Source organism: Emydura macquarii, unplaced genomic scaffold (assembly GCF_026122565.2).
Source record: "Emydura macquarii macquarii isolate MOO-44397 ecotype Brisbane River unplaced genomic scaffold, CSIRO-AGI_Emac_v2 contig_1390, whole genome shotgun sequence".
NCBI classification, from domain to species: domain Eukaryota; kingdom Metazoa; phylum Chordata; order Testudines; family Chelidae; genus Emydura; species Emydura macquarii.
The window spans coordinates 22,460,087-22,475,468 of record NW_027131527.1 but is presented as its reverse complement, the minus strand read 5'-3'; the positions used below and the strand labels follow the sequence as shown (position 1 = coordinate 22,475,468).

The window sequence follows — 15,382 nt, the reverse complement described above, 5'->3', positions numbered from 1 at the left end:
GTGAGTTCACTTTTGGTCTCACTAAGACAATCGCTGCAAATAAATCTTCTAAGTCAGGTTCCAGTCATATATGCAGACCCCTCCAAACAGAGTTTAAGAGCCTAGAGGTAGAAAGGAAGATCCTAAAATATATCCAGAGCAGGTGATAAACACCTTCATTACCTTGAAGAAAAAGTCCATGACTGTGGTGTATTTGAGAGGGGACTTAGGTTTATAGAGTGATGCACTTCCAAGAAATCCACATACACAAACTCCTTCCTATACATTTTATGTACTTCTAAGATGGCCTATCTGAAGGACTCAGAATAAGCTGCTTAAGGCACAGATTATCAGCAGTTAATGCATTACTGTGCATCAATTACAATAAATCAATTCCAAAGCACTCATATATAACCAGTTATTGGAAGTGAGCTTTGAAACCATGACATATTTACAGCTACCTTACTTGGCATCTGAATCTTATCCCTAAAGTCCTTATAGAACTTTTTTTTTTTACCTATGGGATCAGTCTTACTACATTTCATGTTGATCAAATCCGCTTTCTTGATAGTCATCAAGTGACTGAATTGGGAGCTCTTTTAATTGAGGAATAGTTCAGTATCTTCCATAGGTATACAGTGGTACTTAAGATATTAGAACCCTTTCAGTTAAAAAAAAAACCTGTATCAGTTCACATGATGCAAGAGATGGCATAGTTTTCCTTTTGTCCAAATCCAGCATATCTGAAAAAGTGTAGGGCATGTATTGGATGTGTGAAGAGCATTTAGAAAATGCATAGACAGAACCAAGACTCTCAGAAAATCACAGCATCTTTTCATAGGTATCGTTCAAGATGCAGGGACAGAAAAGTAGCAAAAGACTGCTAGTAGAAGTATATAAAGCTGAGAACATGGTACCTCCAGAGGTAACATAGCACAGACAACAACTATCTTGTATGCAGGAAGAGCATGTGCCCCAGCAGAGAAAATATGTAGCTATCTGAACATCAGTCCTGATGTTTACTAAAAGTTGGACCAGGACTCCTCCTCACACCCACCTTTTCCAAAGGCAAATCTTCCAAGAGGTGGCAAAAGTAGTTACTGACATTTCATAGTATTTTTTCATTAGCTTCTCTATCTGGTATACTAGAGGGCATGGAACTTTTCCTCCTTTCTTATGCACTTATAATGTGGAGTTGTTTCTGTGTTCTCCCCTTTCCGTACTCCTTGGTAGTTATGTCACAGTCTGAAGGGCTGACAGATATGCTCTAGCTTGGTAAGAGGGATATTTGTTCTGCTTACCTGTAAATTTCTCTTCTCAGATATAGCATTCCTTGCTGTCTTGGCCCACTTTTGTTTTGCATGAAGTTAACAGGAGAAAAGCTTGGGATAAAGTGTTTACAGCAAAATCTTTCTCATGTCACAGAATGAATACAGTTGTAATTTTGTATGTATACAGTATTTGTCAGCCTTGTGCTAAATCTGTTTTGATAAGATGTAGGCAGGTGGATCCTTAAGTGTGTGTGATATTGGGAGTGAAGGGGACCCATCCAGTTTGAAGGATTGCTTTATATGTTGTCTTTGAGAAGATAAATTTACAGCTGAAGTGAACAAATTTCCCATTATTCTTTCAAAAGCAAATCAGGTGTTACTTCTCAAGGGCGTGTGTGTGTGTGTGTGAGAATATTCAGCACCAAAAATCTGACTTTATAGAACTGTATATATTTTAAGTACTTGTTAGCTGTATTTAGCTGGTACTTCATAAACACTTCACTTCATTTCCTACTGACATCTCCCATTACATGCATTTATTTCTCTTATTACAGAAAGAGTGGTCACATTCACCATTGACTAGACCACCACGCTTCCAGTCCTAATCACATAATGTTCCTGTAGCAACTAGAGCAGCTACTTTAGTGGAAGAAGTAGCATTAGGAAAATAGTGAATGTAATTTTAGTTGTCTTAAATGTGTTGTGGCAGCTGGAAGCAAGGAGAGCCAGCACCAGGTGACCAGCAAATTGTCCATAGACCAGAGTCCCATAATTTAGAAAGCACTGGGTGGAATCACTTAAATCTATATGGCAGACAACAATTTATATTTTTAGTTGATTTCCATTTTTGGCAGAATTAGCCTTTTTGTGATTAGACTTGCCTTCAATACATTTTGTCCTATTCCATGTTAATATTAATTGCAGGATTTAAATCCCCAAGGATTACAAACCTCCTTTATTTCAGTGCAGTTTAGCATGTTTAACATATCACATCTGCTGTATTATGAGTCATGTTAATGTCTTAAGCCAAATCCAAAAAGGAGTATTACCATTACATCTTTACCTTGGTGAGGAATCTTGGTTATTGCATAACTTCACCACACATTGAATCTTTATTCTTATTGTGGTTTTGCATGCACCTAATCTCTGTCATATTAAAAGATAATTTTAATAGGTGTCCTATTGTGGACAAAAATAGCTAATGTAGGAAAAGTCTTAGTTTTTCTTCTTCTTGCTTTTTTATTGAAGAAGCAAGCAAATGTCAGATTTTCGTGACATCTTGCCTATATCTAGGTGTTATGAATTGTGGAAAAGAGCTTTTGAACCCTGTAGTTCTTCTGTTTTTTAAAAAAATTGTAGATGAGATTCTCAATATGTTTCCATTCTGTAAATAAAAGAGGGACCTTCCTGTAGTTAATTCATCACTTGTAAATTCCCATGCTCTTTTATGAAAGACTGCATAGCCTAGTGGATAACATCAGCTTCATGTTTCAAAGAGTGAGTTAAAATACCATGAAGAATGCAGTACTCAAAATTGCTATTATTGTTTTCATCTACGAGAATATAGATTATGCTCCAGACCATCCCCCGTGTAAAAAACACGTAAGTCATACAAAGATGTGCCTACCTTTATAACTGTCATGTTATAAGAGGCAAAGACATCTAAATGGTTAAAGAAGTTAAAGTGTAAAAGAAGAAGAACCAAATTCCGTGCTTTTTTGCAAGAGAATTCATGATTGTCATGCGCAGTGGAAAACCTGCACAAGGAAGTAAAAGTTGAATGAGAATCTATGTCTGGACCCTCTGCAGACTACCCAGATACACCTGTCTATACGATTGAAGGAGGCTTCAGAGCTGAGCCCAGAAGGAGCTGGGTAAGAGTTGATGTGAAGATACTTCTCTTGCATCTGATGCTCCTGGAATCAGCTATCTGTCCTTGCTAGTGTGCTGGCTGCTTGCCAGCCCTCCCCACTCCCCCCTCCGAAACTGCCTGCATTGACAGTACATTTTCCAAATGCCAAATCAGATGCAGGTGACGTGAATGGCCAGGACATGGATCTGAAAAATTGCACACCAGGCAGCTCTTGCCCACCCACACTGTACAGTATGTGCTGTCAAAGCCAATTACATATAGCAGTATGTCACAGCAATACATGCAGCTGTGAGTGGGACAAAATATTCAAGTATAGAATTGTACACAACAACAGTACAGCCTTCAGTGACCTCTATAGTTGTGTCCCATTTACTCCAGCAGCAGTGCATCATTGTCACACTGTAGTGCATGAACCTGTGCACAGAAGCAGGAGGGGAATTATGATTGGATGGCAAGTGTCATTTGATTGCAGATCCTTCATGGTTCTCTGCCACAGTGTAATGACAGCAGCTTTAGCTCAATAATCTTATTGGCATGAGTCTGGCTGCTGTGTAGCCACTTGACTATTAGCCCCAGACAGAGCAAGCTACGATAATATAACTTACGGCTAGGTCCATGTTTGAGAGAAAATGGCTCACTCTCCTGGCCAGTCAAAGATGGAAGGTAGCATTGCTTATCACTTGTAATCTGTAGAAGCTGATTCATGATGAGTTCAGAATGACCCTCAGGCTTTGCATCACTTTAACAATCCTAGTCTAAACCTTTGGTCACTGATGAGGTTAGAGTGTTAAAGTTCAAAGTGTTTTCCCTTTCCCACTACCATCATCTCAGTCTTTCCTGTGAAGAGCTAGAGCCAACTTCTCTTGTTCTAGCTGCTGATTGCTTCCAGGCACTCATGTCTTAATGATGGTGAAGGGCCCTGCTGGATGATTAGGGCCCAATTAAGCATGAATACATGCTCATAGTCCTAAAAACAGGCTGTATATACAACATTTTTGCCACCTAAGTTCTTACTTTCCATGTGGAGCAATGTCCTACCTTCTTCAATGCCTTAGGCACATCCTGTGCACTTCAAACCTGTTTCAAGGTACAGAGACGAAACAATTGGGATGGTCCAGTGGTTAGGGTGCTAGTGTAGGATTTGGGAGGCCTGGTTTCAAATCTCTGCTCCACCACTGAGTTCCTCTGTGACCTTGGGCAAGTTACTTAGTCCCTCCATGCCTCAGTTTCTCATTTTAAAAATGCAGATAATACTATTTCCCTACCGCAGAGAAGTGTTATGAGGATAAATACATTACAGATTGTGAGGTGCTTAGATACTATGGTATTTATATGGGTGGCATATAAGGACCTAAGATAGACAGAAACTGGCGTATCAGCATCAGGTGCTAGTACAGTTCCTCCTCCACCCCACACAGTCACTCAGAGAAGGCTGAAGTTGGTCTCTTCTTGAGAACTGCCTCTATTGCGATGTCCATGGTAAACTGCCTAGTAAAGCTAGCAGGTAAGATAGTAGTGTTTTATTAATATATCTTCTTTGCTTATCTTATTAAGAAAGCAAAGCCTCCAGATTGTATTGTTGGTTAATATGTGTTCCTATTGCTGTCATCCCTGTCCTTCCCCTCCCCACCTTGGTTCTCCATTAATTTGTGTCATCCTGTCCCTCTTTGGATTGTAAACTCCTAGGAGTAGGGGCTGCCTTTTACTGTATGCTTTTACGGCATTCTGCACAGTGGGGCTCCAATACAGATTAGGGCCTCTGGGCACTACTGTAATAAAAATAAGTAAAAATAAACATGCAGCAGCAAGCCTAGTGTGCATCAAAGGCTGGTCTGAACATAAACTGTGCTTCACAAGCTGTACTGATTACCAGTCTGCCTCAGAATAGCAGCCAAAGTCCTAGTTCTAATCTACAAAACCACTAAAGTACTAGGATTTAGCTACTTCAGAAACTCACGCTATCTGATGATCCAGGGCAGTTAGGGTGGGATCCACGAAGGTACTTACGTACCTAAACCCCAGAATTAGGCACTTTAAGATGAGGTTTAGATGCCTAAACCCCAGTTTTGGCTGTGCTGCAATCCATAAAACTCTTGCTGAACCCTGTAGGCACTTAATCTCACTCAGCACTAATTTTTCAGACTACAGATCCCCTAGGCACATAAATTTCTGCCTTTAGGTGTGTGCACTGCTGTCCCCCCTAGGTGTCTGGACAGCCTTCTGCTTACGCCCTGAAGTGATTCATAAACCAGGGAAAGACAGGTGTTCAGCCACATAATTCAGGTGTGGGGCCTGGTTTTGTAGGTAACCGCTAAGCATGCCTACTGGATCAGGTCCCACTCAAAATTGGAGGAGGGTGGGGAGGCACCTCCATGACCATTTTGTGTGTAGTGCCCACTTTGGTCCCATAAGAAAATCCATAGGTGCCTAAACCACCTTACTCTAGGCAGCAGGTTCCGGTTTGTGGATCACTGAGCAGAGGTAGGCACCTCTCTGTAACCTGAATTTAGGCGCCTATCTTCAGGAGAAGATGGGGAGGGTGGTGGGGCTTAGCACACACTCCTCCTCTCCTCAACATCATCCTTTGGCTAGCTTAGGTAGCGCCCCACCTAGTGTGCTGATTTTTGTGGATCTTATTCACAGGCACCTATCTCTTCCCAGACATTGCACAGGGAGCTGAGGTGTCCAACTCAGCTTACATGCACAGATATTCCACTGCCTTTTAAAGAGTGCAGAGTTAGACCTGCATCTTCTGTGCTCATCATGGAGGATCCTCAGAAGAAAGCATTGCTTGACTAAAGAGTAATGTTATGGTGCCAACTTAAATAATTGGCTTATGAGATAAACTGAGTGAGCATTTGCTCAAATTGGCATTTGACCCTGAGCAGGACTAACTTGTTTTTTAGCTGTATCCAGATACGTAACGAATAGAAAATGAAATAACTTCCTCAATTTTTACACACCTTTCACTTAAATGAGATATTTAAACATAAAATCTAACACTCATGGATATCAGTGTGGTTTGTAATGCTCCCATTTGAGACAATAGATCAACATGTGTACCACAAATCCAGTTTAAATCTATCTATGGAGAAATATAGCAAATGTTAATATTATAGTATTAATTCAAGCATAATTGAGTAGACATTACTAATTGACATAAAATGTATTCCTTATGTTATTTAACTGAATATAATAAAATTTAACTGAGTTTTTTAAAAATAGCATTTTAAAAGCCCTTGTTTCACCTTTTGTATTTAACACATCATGGTTATTTATGTGTTAGTTATTAATTCATTAGTATATCAAGACTTTAAAGGAGGACTTGGGTTCCCAGATTTAAATTTGTATCATGTTACTCTTCAGGGCAGGGCCTGCCTTTTACTGTGTTTGCACAGCACCCACTCTAGTGACTCCTGATCTTGACTAGGGACTTTGGGCAATCTTGTACTACAGATAGGTAATATTGCTAGTGGCTTGCCACAGTTACACAGCCTCCTTAAACCAGCTTTGCTGCACCCCATCTGGCTACTTTTCAGAAAAATCTGAAAATAATCATGATTTAGTCTTGTCCAGCCTAGTTATTTTAAGGAAACCCAGTAATTTAAATATGATTGAATGATCTGCCGTGAATTTCTGAGTAAATAGCTGCCAGAATTCTCACAGCAGTCCTTTATTTGGGTAATGTTACACTCAAAATAGACGGGGAAGCCCTTTGTTGGAGGGCATTGATAGATGGCAGGAATTACAGGAATAGGAGCCCTATACTTTGGTTCCCAATGGTGTCCTTTAGAGTGTTATAGAGAAAAGTTTAGTCTGGAGTTTGCTAAAATAAGATATTGCAACTGAGAAATTGTAATATTCAGCATTTTCTTGGCTCTCCTATAGAGTCTTCCCTTGCACTTCCATTATTTGATTTTCAAAACCCAACATCAAGTCAAAAATACACTCTGCTTTGACAGAATTTAGTTATCCCATTACTTTACTTCAGTCATCTGACGTTGATTGGTAGATATTTATTTCTGGAAATAGTATGAGAAATTGATTATAGTGAATTATTTTTCTATTTGAGGGCTCTGGTTTAATACTGTCACACACCCAGACCAGTGATTGGGTACTTCGTTTGCTGTAAATGGAAAGCGGACAGTAAAAGAAAGGTGGAATGGGAAAAGACAATTGGGAGTTTGTTCCACGGCAGTCAGCTGGAAAAGATTTTAAACTTCTATTTATTTATGTATGTCTTTATTTATGTATGTATTTATTATTAAATCAAATGTACTTTCAGGGAGTTACATTTGACGCCTGGTCTACAGTGGGGATTTGAGCCATGGTGTGGTGAAGTGGTTCAAAGCCTGGCTATGAGCCACGATCTGCATCAGTGTAGCTAACCCCTGCTTGAAACCGGGAATTTTTCTCAAAATTATTCTCAAGGGAAGACTGGATAGCAGAACGGCTTAAAACGTGCAGGCTAAGTAACGGGGAGATGCTGTAGATGTGGCTGGGAAGGTGGAAATTGGATTCACATTCGTTGACCCTGTCCTGGAGCTAGTGAGCACCGGACTAGGCTAATAGCAAACACTGAGAAAATACAGTATTGTAAAATAGCGGGCGAGCTGCAGATGATGAGCCTCTTTTCAGACCATATCAGAAAGTGTTTTATTTCCGGTGCATTTCCACTGCCGGGGAGCTTTAGTCAAGGCAGTGCTGAGACCACTGCTTAATAACTGTCACGCAGGTCTGGGGGGTGTTGCCACAAACGAACTTTGTCTTAAAGCTGCGGGATGGTCTATGGCAACCTATGGTGTATGGTAAGTGGGGGGGGGGGGGAAGGCACAGACTCGTGTTTCTTTATTATGGGTTTTGTAATTATGGCTTGAATTTTGCTTTTCCCTTTAATGTGAAGGGATTAAATTCTACTCACTAATGGACGCAGGGAAGATTTTTCACGTGTCAGTGACTGGCAAAGGAGCCGTCCGTTTCCCTCAGACCGTATGTTTGCGTTGTCGATGTAGTGGCATTTTCGCATTTCATTTAAAACAATAACATATTCGATACAGGAAATCAAACCTTCAGGGCTTGCCTGACTCTCCTTCAGTGTAAGAGGACGGGGGGCGAGCTTGCGGCAGCAAATCCGTTCTGGGACACCGCCTTTCTGGTACTCAGAGAACGAATTGCAGACCCACAATTGCCATTACACACACACACACACGCACCCAAACCCTCGGGGCTCGCCTCTGTCCCTTGGAGGCACCCAGAACTCTCACGGAGACAAAGAAACGCAGGATCGGGGCCATCCGTGGAAGCAGATTCACGTCATGAGGCTGGTCTTTCCCGCAGCCTACGTGAGCTCGGTGTGGAAGCAGAACACGGAGCCGGCTGAAAAGTGGGGAATGCGTCACTGGGCAGATCTGAAGCCTGCCTGTCCAGCGGCCTCTGCGCGCACCGCTTCACTTGTCAGCAGGCGTTTCTCTCCGGAGCAGCCTGCCTCGCCTCTGGGGGCATGTGTCGTTTGGCTGCAGTAACTGCGTAAGCCGGCTCGCTGGCTACTGAACCTGCAGTCCCTGCTCAGGCCGATCTCCCACTGACGTCAATGGCAGGTTTGCCTAAGCCAGGCCTTGTAAAATCGCCTGCCCCGACGGTGTTTGTCTTTTGTTTCCCGGTTGGACTGGTCAGGTGACTAGGAGGGAAAGTTTGCCGGGCATGGACGAGGAGCGTGTGCTCCGTTTTCATCTGAGTCAAGCGGGGCAGCAAGTGCTGGCTGTCAATTGCTAGCCAGGTTAGGGGGCAGGTTTGCCGTCAGTGCCCCAGCCGGGGGTTGAAGGGAGTGAGTGGCAGAGTAGCGGGCACCACGGCAGGGTTTTCCCTCTCCCCATACGCCATGCAGCGCAGAGCCAGACACACACATCGACTCCTGCTACTAAGTGCTGGAAACGCTCTTTTGCCCTCTCCTTTGTTTAAAGCAAGCAAAAACCAAAGCACAGCAACTCCTGGCTCCCAAGGTGAAGTAAAAGGAGACGGTGAAGGACTAGGAAGCCAAACTGAAGGCAGGGAGGTATTTAGCTGTTTGAAACAATTACAGCGCGGATAGGAAGTAGGTTTTAACTGGCTTAGAGGGGATTATGGCTTTAAAGTTGGATAAGGGGGTTGCTCTTCAGGTTAGATATCACATTAGCTTTTAAAAGATTACTTTTATATTTGACAACAGCTCTGCCGGGAGATTAGAAAGCAAATGCTCGATGGTAAAATGCGGGGAAACACAGGCCCTGTTTTTTTTCAATTTGTTTTATTTTGGTTTGGACTGAAAGAGCTCCCCGGGCGAGCAAGCAGAATCTTGAAACCGCCCTTCTCCAATCCCGAGGAGGATCAGTCACCATGGAGAATCCAGCGGGGGTTGTTTAATGCACTCAATTTAGATTATCCGAACCTCTGGTTTACATTACTGGGGGGGGGGGGGGGGGAGGGCGGAATAGCGTTTCAAACTTTCTTTCGAGGTAAAATGTTCTTATCGGTTAGCAAAATGGGAAGCTTAAAACATTAACATCTTGCTAGGTTGGTTTATGTCCAGCCGCCCATGAAAATATAAAGTGGACCCAAGCATGGGAATGAAATGAAAAATGCATTAGGAAGAGGAGTGAAGGGATTAAACAATTGAATTGTTTGCTGGCTAATCCTGCGCTTTTAATGATTTATTTCTGATAAAGAATTGTAGTTGACTTGTGCAGAACGATTCCGTCTAAAATCCAAATGATGTCGTGAGAACTGCTTTGAGGAAGTGAATTACAAACGCCACTGGCGTGATCATATTGTTTGATGTTGGGGATGAAGTACTCTTTTCAAATCCATCTCGGTCACTCCTTTTCTGAGAGTGTTAAAAACGCGTCATTCTCCCCTCTACACCAAGGGAGGAGAGAGAGAAACATAGGTCTGCAAATTAACAGCGGATCTATATCTTTCTGTCTTCCTCATGTAGCTTCTGGATCTTTTCATGGTGTGGGACTGGTCAACCTACCTGGCTGATTATGGTCAACCAACTTCTAAGTACTTGCGAGTAAATCCAAGCACAGCCCTCACCCTGCTGGAGAAGTGAGTATGAAGCAAAGCATTTTGTGTGAGTTCTCTTGAAATATTACTGTTCGTGTTAATAAGAGAAACAGCGGGATGAGGACTGATTCCAGCAACCGGCATCTCTGTTGCTGAACTTCTCCCAACTGCTCTTTCTAACTCGGTTTTAATGACAAGTAGAATTGAAATGCTTCTGCCCTTTCTTCTTCCGTCTGGATCATAAAGTTATAGATCACATTAACCCGAACAGCAACGGGCTAGCCTCTGTTACATTGGCAGGCCCAGTTTGTAAAACTGGATCTAGAAATGTCAGTTTGTTTATTTGTCCCAGTTTTAAACAGCGATGTAAGTGCCAAATGTTACTGTAATTTATAAATCAGTAATACATTACACTTTGTGAGATTTTAACGTGCTCTTCCCAGGTTTGCTGTGCCCAAGGGAAAAATAGGGTATCTCCGTTAGGAAATTAAACCAAAAACGCCACTGAACAATAGTTATGTCCCAAAATGTGTTCAAAGCTCACAGCCTCCTTCCAAGCTTCCCGGTCCCTTGTAGCTCAATATAACAACATCATGGCTTCCACTTACCGACGTGCCACTTTATAAAATAAAGTATTTCAAACTGTCCGTGTTAAATCTATGTGGTGCATTCTCAGAGTTGAAACTACAGTGGGTAATTAGATTTGAGAAACCTACTGAAAAGGGAGCATAGCAACATTTTTGGCTAGAAACAACTTGTCAATCTCCTGTGTATAACCGAATCATAAATATATTATGATTTAAACGTGTTGTCTAATTTTGTTTCCTTTCCCCACAATGAATGTATATTTTACAGAGTTCATAGAGGGTATGTATTTTCCTATCATGTTATACATATATTGTTGTTTTTATTTCGACAGTAGTTTTCTGTGTTTCGTTTGTAAATCACCACTGTATTTCATTTTCGAGTTGAGTAATAAGGACTTGGGATAAATTATCAATGAATGCATTGAGAATGAACTCAAAAATGGAAGCAGATGGAGAAGGATCTAAACAACCTTCAATTTTGTTTTACATTTCCAAATGTAATTTTTTAGTGTTATGTTTCCTTTAAGTTTAGCTTAATGATTTTAGACGGTTTTTTAAAAGTAGTATTTGTTAAGACGGGGTCTGTGTGCCTGGGATTTAATTTAAAAACACAGCTAGGAGAGTAAGAGGGACTGCAGAAGAGATTTTTTTTTAAACCGTTTAGCTCTTGTTAACGCAAAGTGAGCACATCTAAAAGAAAAAGTAGCACTACATTTGTTAGCCAGCCCGATTTTCTCTCTCTTACTACGTTTCTAACATGCCTGTGTCATCTACTTTATTTTCCAGAATGAAAGACAATAGCAAAAAGAACAACATTTTTACTCAGTTCAGGAAGAACGATCGGGACAAGCAGAAGCTAATAGAGACCGTAGTAAAGCAACTTCGAAGTTTAGTGAACGGTATGTCCCAGCACACATAGACAGACCTGTTAGGGCGATTCTATCTCCTCGTGCCGAGGTGCATTTCCGACTTAGCAAGCAGCGGTGGTGATTAGCACTCTTGTTTGGAGTCAATGAAGGGAAAATGCAAGAGGGGTTGGTGGCTTATATGAAGAGACAGCAGTAAATAATACTTTGTATGTATTTTTAACGAATTGAATACTATTTTATATATTGTAAACAAACGGTGAAAAAGGAGATTGTAAAATAAAAAGCAGGTCGAGCATACTGTACATGAAACAGCTGAACTGTAAATACATTATTTAGAAGTCGGTAGTCATTACATACAGATTTTTGCTTCAGTTAGAAAAAAAGTTTTGCCGTTTTCTGAATAAATCCTGGTTTAATATTTTTAAACGTTGAAATACTTGCATTTCAGATGTTGCCTGTCATTTTCTTTTCATTAATTGTATATTAGCCTTAAAGTGATTGGGACATAATTTTGTATACCCAATTTTGTAGTCTGGAGGTACGAAAAAGTCTTCTGGTTTTGTTTGTACCCTTTAAAACTACCTGAAAACCAGACTTGCTATATATTCAGTGTTAGGGCTTATCGCTTTGTGCTTCTAAAGTGGTTTAATCTTGAGTTCATGAATGTAAATAACCATTTGAATTCTCTGCAACGTGCTTTGGTTTCTGTTCCTCAGGGGTAACGTTTATAACTGTACTTTTGTAGATGATTCCCGGTCCCGTCCCCCTCCCCCCCACCACCACCACCACCACGTTAAAGTAAGGGATAAAGAAATACGATCTCTTGTCTCATACCAAACCCCTGTGTGTCAATATGTATGTTTATACAAACAGAGCCATCCCCATACGTAGAATTTCCTCCTACAACCAATCTCTCTGCACTGAAGCATCCTGGCTATTTTAAACACAACGAGAATGTATCATAATAAATGCAAACCAAACGACCTGTGGAACATGTAAAAAGAATGTACAGTTGGGTGTATTTTTAAGTTATTGACGGTCCGAATACAGTAATATAAATCGTACCCTTATTTTTCGATTTTATGTATTAAAAGGCATCTGAGACTTAAATGTGGTGTCGGACTGTGCAGCAGAGTTCCTTCCCCCTGTTTTATATCTTTCCATGATTGACGGTGGTTGCCCTTTGTAAGCTGAGACTGGAAAGGCTCCTGTGTGCCTGCCTGCTGGCAATATTAAACATGTTCAACAACCTGTCCATACGGTGTCGTTGTCCACAGCCGTGTATCTTCGTGTGCCCCAGGCCGCGCAGCCGCCGGCGTGTCTGCCCCATGACAGCGATAGCAAAGCGGCGGCGAGAGTTTCTGTTCGCTCCGGGCACGGCGCTGGGTGTGAAACTGGCCATGCCATTCCCAGCGACTGAGTCGAGCGCGGCGGTGGCCGAGATCAGGCTGAGCAGAGTCAGGAAAGGACAGAGGCGGGGCGGCTCTTTCCCTGGTGGGTCAGTTCTCCTCCTCACATTAGATTTAAGCTTCGTTCTTGGCTATTTTTCGAGGAAGAAGGGAGCCGCGATTGCCAAAGAAGCGGGGAGCGCGCCGGGATTAGCTTTGGGAAGCTGGACCGGGCGCTGTCGCTTCGGTTTGGCGGTGCCGCCTCTGCGCTGTGTCTTCCTTCCCTTCTGCTGTCCTCCAAAGCCAGGGGCGGCCAGGGCCAGGACTTTGTTTGCGCGGCTTGCAGGCTCCCCTGCTCTTCCTGCGCTCCCCACTCGGCCCGGGGTGGTTTAGCCCGCAGCAGATCCGCAGCTGGTTAAGTCGGATGAAGCCTGAAGGGTAAAACTCCACGTTAAAGGCGATGGGGGGAATTTGAAGCGGAAAAGGTCCGCGAGGAGCCGTGGCAGTCGGGGTGCGAAGAGCGGGGCGGATCCGAGAATTTCGGGACCGTTCAAAGGGAGACACAGCCCTTTGAAAGCAAGGAGGTAAACGGGCCCGGGGGAGTTGCTGACCCAGCTCAGAGACCGCAGTGTTCGTCTGGGACATGCACATTGCTTTGAACACGAAGGGGTTCAGTGCGAATTGAGAAATGGCCGGCCACCAGGATTGCCCTGTAAACAGGCTGTTTTCCACCGGGCGACAGCCCCCAGAACTGGTTTACATGGGGTCCCCCCCCGGGCACGCTTAGACACCGGCCCAGGCGCTTCTGAGTGGACACGATCTCTTTCAGCCCCTTTGTACATGCGGACCTAGGCTGACAAGTCATTTCCCCGCAGAGCTCCTCTTACTCCACAGAGTAACATACCCAGAGCCTCTTTACTCCTGGGGCACAGGCGCCATGCGTGTAAGGAAATGGCCCGAGTAGCTGGACCTACAGCAAACAGGCTTAGTCAGGCCTGGAGCAAAGGAAAGCGGAGACAATTCTCCAGGGGGGCCTCTGGATTTCAAGGGAGGGAGCGCAACTGAACCTTGGCATCTAAACAAACCACAGGTGTCTCCTGTACGCTGCGGCGCCGAAGGATGCAACTGGAGCTGTGTTAGGAAACGGAGATGGGGCTCAGGGCTCCTGGGGGAAAGGTGTCAAACTGCTTGGCTTCATCTAGCTCCCAGAGGCCGCTGCCTTGGGAAGTGCATGTGCCGCGCAGACCTTGTGTAAAGATGTTGTCCTGACCTGGGGGGGGGGGGGGGAGTTTTCCTTCGGATCTCCGGCCCTGGGAGAGTGGGGGGGGGGGGGGGGGGGGGGGGCTCGCCCAGCTCGGTCAGAATAACCAGAATCCGGAGACATTTCCTCCCCCTGGCGCTAACCGCACCGCCCCCACTGACTTCCCGGGGGAGCAGGAGCCAGCAAGGCCTCCCCGAGGGTCGCCCCCACGGCCTGCAGCGCAGCGCTCCCCTTGGTTTGCGCTAAGACACCTCCCGAGAAGGGCGCGGCGGAGAAACGGGCTCTGAGCTGCGGCCCTGGCCGGCTAGGGGCCCGAGCCCATACTTCTCCCTCTCGGTGACCCCGGGAGAGGGTTGCCTACGCGCAGAGTACGGCAAGGGAGTAAAGCGTGTCAGAGCCGGCCCGCAGCAGCTTTCCGCCAGTGAGCGCGTCGGTGCGGCTCGCCGGAGTGACCCGGCCTGCCCTGTGTTTGCCGCGCCAGGCGTCCGGCTCCCTGCTCCTGCTGCTCCCCGCAGGGGAGGGCAGCTGCACCGCCGTGACTGGCTGAGCCCTGGGTAGGAAGCTGCAGCAGCATCAGCGGAGAGCCCGCAGCCCCAACCTGCCGTTCAATGGCAAGCTAGCAAAATCCGCCGCTGGTTCCCACCCGCCCGCTAACCCGCCTCGGAGCGCTCCCGGGGTCGAGCTGCAGGTTCCTCCCCGGGCGGGTTGGTCACTGGGGCCCTGGCAGAGCCTCGGGGCCGGCAGGCGCTCCGCCGGCGGGGGACCTGCAGTGTGCACGCCTCCAACGGCTCTTCGGCCGCCTTGCGCACGGGGCTCTGCGCTAGCCGCAAGCCGAGGAGGGCTGGGTCGGCGGACGGCACGCGAAAGGCAAGCCGTGCTGGAGGGCGGCTCTTCCTTCGCAACACTTCTGCAACGACCGGCCGTCTCACATCGTCCAGACCCAGACCTTCGTCCCCCCGCGCGTGGCGGACAGGCCAGCGCAGGACACGGATCCTGCTCTGTGAGCTGGAAGCGGCGCTCCCGTTTTCTTGCAGCCCATGGGAACGAACATTAAAATCCCCGGCGTGGGTTGTGACATTCAGGAACCAAACTTCCTCTGGCGAAAGTAACTGG

The 15,382-nt window shown here is 44.9% G+C and overlaps 1 protein-coding gene across 10 annotated transcripts in view; it reads left to right on the top strand.

The window, feature by feature from the left end:
• EXOC6 (exocyst complex component 6) overlaps positions 1-12,873 on the top strand; it is a 178,581-nt gene extending 165,708 nt beyond the window's left edge. For 9 of the 10 annotated variants that reach the window (XM_067552863.1, XM_067552865.1, XM_067552862.1 and 6 more), the window contains 2 exons: positions 10,094-10,206; positions 11,538-12,873. In XM_067552863.1, coding sequence (XP_067408964.1) covers positions 10,094-10,206; positions 11,538-11,670 — 246 coding nt within the window. In that variant the 3' untranslated portion in view covers positions 11,671-12,873. The remainder of the gene's footprint in view (positions 1-10,093; positions 10,207-11,537) is intronic. The other variant, XM_067552864.1, reaches the window with a different exon arrangement.
• The last annotated feature ends 2,509 nt before the right edge of the window (positions 12,874-15,382 follow it).